Genomic DNA, 8,913 nt, shown 5'->3' with positions numbered 1-8,913 from the left:
ACCTAGGTAATTTTGGAGTCTGGACCTAAAGGTCTTTGGAGGGTCCCACTACCCTGCAAATTAAGCATCATCATGCTCGGCTGGGCAACCACACCACCTGGGACAGACTAAATCCATACTCTTTTCAGAATGGTCATCACCAGCCAACTGTATTCTCTTTGGGAATGTCTCCCCACTAGAAAGAAAAATAAGGTTTGCCTGTGTAGTAGGGTAAGTAACTATGTGCCATTTCTCTGTTTGTGTGAAAAAATTGTTTCCTTAAAAGAGAAGAAAATACTTGAGGCAAACATTCTTGTAGACAAGGATCTACCAAAAGGAAAGAAGGGGAGAAGCCACTTTCCAGAGCACTGCCTAATGTCAGCCTACAGACACCAGGTTTAAGGTCTCACTCCACTTCAGAAATTGACATGGAGACCAGCTGAGTACCCAGCATAGCCGAGGGAGTAAGGATTCAGGACAAACTTCCTCAAACCACTGTAAAATAGTAAATACTTATTCCCTTAAATACTTTTTTGAAAACATTGAGATTTTGTCATCATCCAGAGTAGCTTTTTTAAAAGGTCTACATCCTTTATTAATCACAGCACTCAACATACTTCATGCATTTTTTCAGCGACACTTTATTTTTGTTTGTTACGTTTAGAAATCACAAGCTTGGTTGATGGTTTCAAATAGTAATTTCCTCCTCTTGAAAACAGAGGCTAAGATTTACCACAAATATTAATTACTTCGAATTGACTACAGCATAACTAAATTATCATGTTTTCTTATTTTTAGGAGTGTAACAGCCCTTTTACTATGTTTATAAGAATGTGTGCTAGCTGTATTCACAAAAAACACTGTATTCCTAATTTGGCTTTAGGATTCTCATTCGTTCTTCACTGAAAAAGCTCAACAAGCCATTCCCAGTGTTGGCAGTAATTGATTGTGCATCCACCTATGCACACACACATGTGTAAATATATTCTGCAACAGTAGTGACTGAAAGGCAGTGATTGTAAGGAATGTGCCTTATAAACAGAATCAGTCATTTTTGTTTTTATCAAATAAATATGGCTTAATATCAAGCCAATTATTTATAGATATAGATTTATTGAAAAGTTTTATATATCACTTGCCAACAGTATAATCTGGGACATCACAATGATAATGTCCTAGCTTTCTTGTCTCCCCATGTTATTTTCCATGCAACATCCAGCCACACCCAACCCAGGAGGAAACAACTATGTGAAATGGCTTATAGCCCAACAACTTTTGCACAAATGAATTATGATGGAAGAGCAGGGGAAACTCTTCTCTTCCTTCTAGTTTATCTCTGTTTTATGGTAATTTGCAGTGTTGCTTAGAATGAGAATCTATACAGCATTTTCAAATAGAAAAGTAATACTAACATTGACTCTTTTCATTTCACTCAGATTCCATATTTAGAGCCTGAACCAGCACAGGTTTACATATGAGCATTCCCTTTCAAGTCTGTTGGACTTGCTAAAAATGCTTTGCAGAATCAGGACCCAAGATATCACAGAAACAGACGATAACATTATTTTAGAAGGTCAGGTATAGCAAATATTAGTTATACAGTCAATCATTTGAAAAGCCACCACAAAGCATGTGAACTATCATGTCAAACAATAATTAGTACCACCAACATTTTAATTTGATATATGAACAGACTGGAATATCTAGCTACAATTTAGGATCACATGTTCAGCAGAGAGATGAAGCAGTATATGCAGGTATGCCAAAAAAATTCTAGACTGCTTCTGAATAGTGCTAATGAATTAGCACAAATCAAGACTGCTCTGAAATAGCACCAGCTCTAGTTACCTGTGCCTCAACAGTGGGTAATTTGAAAGCTGTTGCATGAATTTTGTGGCAGCAGGGTAACCTTATTTAAGATAATATTGGGTTAGGATTACCATATCAAAAATAAAGGGACACTCTGCTGTGATGCCTGTTCTTTAGAGTCTGGTGGAACAGGGGTGTTCTGAAATAAGGGAGACCCATTATGTTCTATGGAATTGCAATGTTCTGAAATAAAATTACTCTCTTAAAAACGGGGGGCATCTGGCAACCCTAGTGCAAAGTGAGACATTTTAAAACTGTGTCGCATTCCTCTTTTACATGTGCAATAAAAAACACACTTTAAACTCACTTCTGCCAAAATTAACCTAAATACAAGATTTCTTAATCTCTATACATAGCATACTTTAAAAATAAACATTTTCAAGTTATAATTCTCAACATTTTTGGTGATCAGGTGCACAAACATTTAGAACGGAGGTGAAGTCCATTGATGCTTTAAAAATTAACTCAAATTCTCTATCCAACACCAAACTCAAGATTACAAAATCAAACACATACTACCTACAGGGTAATCATAAATACAACATTATAGCTAACAAATGCATGCTCATCAACACTCCATCATAAAATTACAAAATAAAAGAATATGAAATTTACAAATCAAGCTAATTAAACAAGGGCAGACAAAAGTGATGTTCTGAACCAGCCAGTAACATTTTTAAATTCATGCCCCTCTTTCAAGGGTGTTCAAGCATTGCTATAGTGTAACACAAAAGGCTTTTGGAGTGCACATGGACAACTGTGTTTAGACAGAACAAAAGTTTGTTCATCACAAGCAAAACATCTTGAGTTGCCAATTATCTACCCCACTGCAAGACTTGCTCTGCCAGCACACATCCTTAGGCTAGAATCCAAAAGATCACATGGGAGAACCTTCAAAGTCCCCAATTTTGAAAGCTACTTCCATTCTACCAACACTACGTCCCACCCTCTGGGAAGCTTCAAGACAAGAGCAATCTCTAGTGCTGGAACAGAAAAGCTCTAAAAGGCATATGGAAACATTCTTGCACAGCCAGTGCACTCTTTGGGTCCTAGCCTTGGGCTGAAACATATCAATAGCTATGCTAGCATAACACTACAAGTAAAATGCTAGGTCAACATTGCAGGCAGATGTGTCCATGCAAGTATGTGGGATTGATGTGCCCAAGGTAAAAAAGTGAATTAGTCAAAGATCCAAACTTCAAACTTGCAGGAAGCAGCAGTGGGTGGGGAAAGAGTGAGGAGGAAGAGATGCAATCCAAGATACACCCCTGGCAATTAATTAAACAGAGAAGGAGAAAACACCAAGAGGGGTAGTTGTGTGCTAAGTGTGGTCCATTGTCTTTCCTTGTCACAGAGATGGAAAAGGGTTTAGCTGTCCAATGCTGGCCACCTAGCAGACAGTCTGGAACAGCTGCCACCAGTGTATCAATGCCATTTTTCTGGGGGAAAGGGCCACATAAGATTGCTACATATTTGCTACGGATTCACAAAATGTTCACTATTCAATGCAAATGCAATTTTTTTTGCCCTTTTAATGTTTTAATTCAGAATATTACCTTTATAATTTCACTTAACCTGCTAAATTATTTGTTTGCTGCACAGCAGAGGCCTAAATATCTGTATACATTGCATCATATAGCACTAGTAAGTATGTAACATCTTCAGTGGAGTGCATGGAGTGCTGAAGACACAGAAGTACCCAGCCCTTAATTTCACCAGTATCCAACAGTAGAAGAAATAGCAATGATATTCTGGTTTTGCAGTCCAAATATATTTTTTGTTGTTATGTGTGGTTCTTTCTACCTGATAGTGAGGGAATTCAGGATTTATCTGCTCAAAGTATGTAATAATGTGTATAATTTGTGTAATAATTAAAATTATTGTTTGTTTTTAAGAGTTAACATGTGTCTTCATATTGTAGTAATAAAGTATAAATGATTTGCAATGGGCATATATTGATTTTTATCTTCCCTAGTCCCACAAAACATTCTCTTCGGAAAGCTTGGGAAGTGTGGACTAGAAGGAGTCACCATACAATGGACATTAAAAAACAACACCCTTAATGAATAATGCTTGTGTAGGCAAGAGGTTCCAAGCAGGGACTGATATCCAGACTACTGTTGTGTTAGCGCTATGGGGAGCTGCCCAAAGTTGTGGTAGTCTGTGACGCTGCCCCACTTAACATCTTCCACTGCAGAACTAGTGAGAAACAGATGTGCTTTGCACAATGTCATTGTGCTATGTTCTTGTGTTAGCACAACAACATTATGCTAATGCAACACTAGTTTGAATGAAGGCCAGGGTATGGTCTGAGATAGATTCAGTGGTTGACATCCTGTCTACCAAAGCATGCGTCTAAACAGCAGCTTTGCTCTTGCAGCAGGTCCACCCCGGCAGCTCTGTCAGTTCTCTTACGTGTCTGTTTTTGTGCCAGTGGGCACATCTCCCAGAGTGCCCTCCTGTGTTCTCAAAACCCTCTGTCACAGCAGAAACACGTTGTGTTTCTGGCTGTGACAGAGGGTTTTGGGAGAAGTGGGTAGCTCAGTTGTGGAAACATGCATGGATACGGGAAGTAATGGGGCTTCAGGGGCAATCCCACTGCATGCACAAAGCCGCTGCTTACATGCATGCTTCAGTACTCAGGATGTCAGACAGTATTGTTAGTAACTACTTGGGATTAAAATTTGTAAATAGAAAAATTAGGAAGGGATTGCTACTACTAGAAAGCCAAAACTTATCATGTTGATAAACTGGGCCACAAATGTTTGTTAATTGTGGTTATAACAACGCTGCAATCAGTTCTGTGAAGACCACAGCTGGAGTACTCTCTTATATTTATTATTATTAATTTATTATTATTATTATTATTATTATTATTATTATTATTATTATTATTATTGTTTACACAGACAGGTGTTATTGACTGGTTTGTTTTATCCAGACATCCAGTCCTTCCCAAGGACCTGGGATGGCTGAATTTTATTATCAATGTTGTTGCTGTTATTATTATAGATAGCGTTGCAGAATATAGGCTGTTCCCAGTAAAGTATTATTCTTATTACTACTACTATTATTATTAATTCAATTTCTAGACCGCCTTTACAGAATAGCTGTAAGGCCCTTCATTTTGTTTTTGGAGAAGGCTAAGTATTGAGGATAAGGATTCAAGAGAAGCCTTATAAAGAGGATGAAAGTCTCAAAAGAAAAGTAACATGGGGGGAGAGGCTGAAGGAATTGGATATATGTAATGCTATTTTTAAAAAAAGGAAGATGGGGCAGTGCATTAGAACTATTTTCAAACACTTAAAAGTATGTCAGAAAGAAGCAGCAGAACTGTCCTATCCATCAAGGACAAAATTCAAAGAGTTATTTTAGGTGCACACAGGGCACTGAACACACTCAGTGGGATTATTTATTCCATTTATATCCCACCTTTCTTCCATCATGGAACTCAAAGCTGCATACACAGATTCCCAGGTGGTCTATTATCCAGGCACAGACCAGACTCTTTCTTTTTAAACAGATCACCATGCCTTACTATAAATTATCTTCTTTGAAAACATCCTAGAATGAAATTCCACCTTTACACTTGCTTCACTGCTGAACTCATCATGAGAGCTACCCAATATTTAACTTGAATGTTTCTTCATGCAACTTCAAGTATGGTGTAGTGGTTAGAGTGTTGGACTAGGACCAGGGAGACTTGAGTTCAAATCCCCGTTCAGCCATGAAACTCACTGGGTGACTATGGGCTAGTCGTGCGTCTCTCAGCCTAACCTCACAGGATTGATGTGAGGATCAACATAACCATGTACACTGAACTGGGCTCCTTGAAGGAGGAACGGGATATAAATAAAAAATAAAATAATATAAATATAAATATATTGGCTTGGATCCAATGAAACATACTACCAGTTTTTCACTAGTTTTGCCCAATGGGCTTTGAGCTTGTGTTTCCTGAACAGCAGCCTTTCATGCCACATGAGAGTCCATTTTTGAAACTGAGAAAATATTGGACAGACATCTTTAAGAGAAGGTTTGCATAAGACATGTCTTATGTCTAGACTGTACTGTACTAGATGGACCAATGGTCTGACTTAGTACATGGCAGCTTCCTATGCTTCCAGTTTCCTTCTTATGTCTTTCACATGTAATGACTGCAGAAATAAAGTACAAAGGGAAATAATGGAATCTGCTGTGCCTTCCCTAAAGCAGTATTTCAAACCATTTCAGGGAACCCTAGGGAGAAGATCAGTAATGACAGGAGGCCCAAAAAGACAGTTCTGACTATTGATCTTCTTCCCTGCAGATGCAGGGAGGGGTGGGAAAGTCCTCAGGCAGATAAGTTCACACAAGGTGATCATGAGGCCCCAGTGCCGTGTGCCATGTGTCTACAAGATATTTAGATCATATGGGGGGGCATTCCCTAAAGATTAAGGAAATAAACACAAAAATGTCACGATGTCATTTTCAGCTGCTGGTATTCTGTACTTCATTAATTTCTATTGTGCCTGTGTGTAATCCTTTTTTATTCTAACATTTAAGACTTTTTGGAGAGTTCAGCAATGCTGGGCTAAACAACTAAAGAAATGAGCAACTACAGAAATGGAAGGAAACAATCTATAATATGACTGTGAAGGAGAAAGAACTTTAGCCCTACATCTGAAAGTGACTGTAGCCCTATTCAGGAAAAACAGCCTTGTACACGGTGACAAGCACCAAAGTGGGTTGGAAGTCCTACCCCAGCATGTTTCTACCCCACCATGTACTGCTCATGGTTACAGTGGCATTTATCTATAGTACTTCTGTGATCAGCAGTCTGGGGCAATTCAGACTGCAGATCACAGAAGTGCCTGCTGTTGTGGTTATGGCGCTTCCTTCTGTAGACAAATACTATAGTTTCTGTGAGCAGCATGATGGAGGTAAATGATGTACCAGGGTGGGGTTTCCAACCCGCTTTTGGCACTTGTAAGCTTGTTGAGGGCATTATTTTGAATGGCTGAGTAGGGTTTGGGCAACTGAATAACTGGGATTGTTCCTATTAAATATTGGTTCCACAGAGCAAAGCCAACAACCACATCTTTTCACTTAATTTGTGGCATGTATTTCAGGTATTAAATGGACAAGTTTATATCTTTATTCAAATGAATGATTTTTCAGAATTTAGTTTTCCCTTCATAATTTGGACCAACATAAATCTATTGCATACATGCATCTCAACTTCTATCTTAATTTGCTTCTAGTTTTGGGTACAGTCCACTTTTATTAGAAACCAATAAGACAGACCTTGACAAATTTATTTGGATCTAGGAGCCAGCCCTAGTTTAGGGAATCAGACAAAAGTTTAGGAGTCCGACAATGGATACTTGACAAAGTTACCAGACTTCATGATGGACACTGTGGAGGGGGAGGATAAATGGGATTATCTTTATTCCCTACAAATAACATACTTAAAACAGAAATTTGCCCAATTTTATTAAACTGTGCCTCTGAATATCGTAGTCTAGGTGCAATGGTTAAATTCTAGGCTCAATGGCTAATACCTATGTAACATTACACAGAGGAAACCCACTTTCCTCAGAAGTTTGCCACTGAGTGTAAACTCAATGGGGTCCTTTAGCCAATAACAGCTCCCTGGTAACTGTACCTCAATAACAGCTCCCTGATAACTCTACCTGTATGATGCTTGTGTTTGCAAACATGTTTTACATTCACACTTCTTTTTAGATGCAAGCTTAAAACGTCAGAGGTGTACACCTTGTAACATGCAAGATGGCCCTTTATAAGTGATGTGCATTGTATAATTTATTATTGGCAATAAAACTTATTGATGTGTCTTATTTGTTCTGTTTAGTGAGTGAATCTTTTTTTAATTAATTTTTTAAAAACTTTACAAGCATCTAAAAACTCCACATTGTTTGCCATGGCTGTATATGGAGGACTGGATGCATTACCCATTATGGCTGCTACTTAATTAAATGGAAGGCTAATTAACACCTAGACTGAGGGCTCCAATTTCTGCTGCACCACTCCAATCAAGTTACATAACTCACTAGGACAATTAAAAATCAAGACAGACATTAAGACTTTAAAAATAAGGTACTTTCCCATAAAGCATGGCCTTATTGCATGATAGTTGGAGACAACATTTTTGCACAGAGAGCTGGGAAAAATCAACAGTCTTGCACTTTTACATAAATTGCATATGATTATGTGGGGCCTGAAAACTGTAGGGTAGGAACTGTCACTTTTTTCTTCATTTTCCAAGGTTGTTGGATAGATGGCTGTTCCAACTGCCAAAAAAGGTGAACATCAGGACATTCAAGTTTATCAGTCTCTCATGCCACTTCATGATAATTTAACATGAATTCCACGTATTCACTTCTGATTTCTGGAAAGCAGACCTTCTTATGACACAGCACCTCATGTCACTATTTGAAAGTGCCATGTTTTAAGAAGCTTGCAGTATCTCTCGCACTCTTCAGTAAGTGTCCGTGAGCTGTCAACAAGATGTTCGTATTCATATCCTCTATGAGAAGGAAATCCACTGCTTAAGTTCCTCTATACTCTGCAGCATTCGAGTACAATAAAAGTCCATATTGGCTGCAAATTCAGTACACACTGGGGATTCTGCATCTCCAAATGTGCAGTACAGGGCAGTTCCTCCAACACTAAGGAATACAGTTGCTATGCACAGCAAGATCAGCAGAATACAGGAGCCACCTCCAACTTCCTCTGTGAATACAAGATACATGACACACGGCTGATGAAATCACAGGTAATAGTTTAGTGAAATTAGCGAGGAATGTCTGCACTGTGTCATTTCCTGAGTTGGGAAGGGCCACATAAGTGCCAACATAATATCATTATCACCCCATCTCTCTAGCAAAAACAGAACAGAGGCTTGGCAATCAATCAATCGATCGATCGATAGAAAGAAATGGAACAAGTGGTTCAACCAATAACAAAAACATGCCTATTCACAAATAGTAATAGGAACTCTGTTAAAAAGGTTGCCTCTTTTGCCTTCACAGTGGCAAGCGTGCATTGTAATTTTTTTAGCCA

At 38.5% G+C, this 8,913-nt stretch overlaps 1 protein-coding gene across 4 annotated transcripts in view; it reads right to left on the bottom strand.

The window, feature by feature from the left end:
• Nucleotides 1–545: 545 nt before the first annotated feature.
• Nucleotides 546–8,913, bottom strand: part of CNST (consortin, connexin sorting protein) — a 72,974-nt gene continuing 64,606 nt past the window's right edge. For all 4 annotated transcript variants that reach the window (XM_053302391.1, XM_053302382.1, XM_053302362.1 and 1 more), the window contains one exon: nt 546–8,583. In XM_053302391.1, coding sequence (XP_053158366.1) covers nt 8,378–8,583 — 206 coding nt within the window. In that variant the 3' untranslated portion in view covers nt 546–8,377. The remainder of the gene's footprint in view (nt 8,584–8,913) is intronic.

Source organism: Hemicordylus capensis, chromosome 1, assembly GCF_027244095.1.
Source record: "Hemicordylus capensis ecotype Gifberg chromosome 1, rHemCap1.1.pri, whole genome shotgun sequence".
NCBI lineage: Eukaryota > Metazoa > Chordata > Lepidosauria > Squamata > Cordylidae > Hemicordylus > Hemicordylus capensis.
The sequence above is the reverse complement of the archived record's forward strand: the minus strand, read 5'-3'. Positions and strand labels throughout refer to the sequence as shown.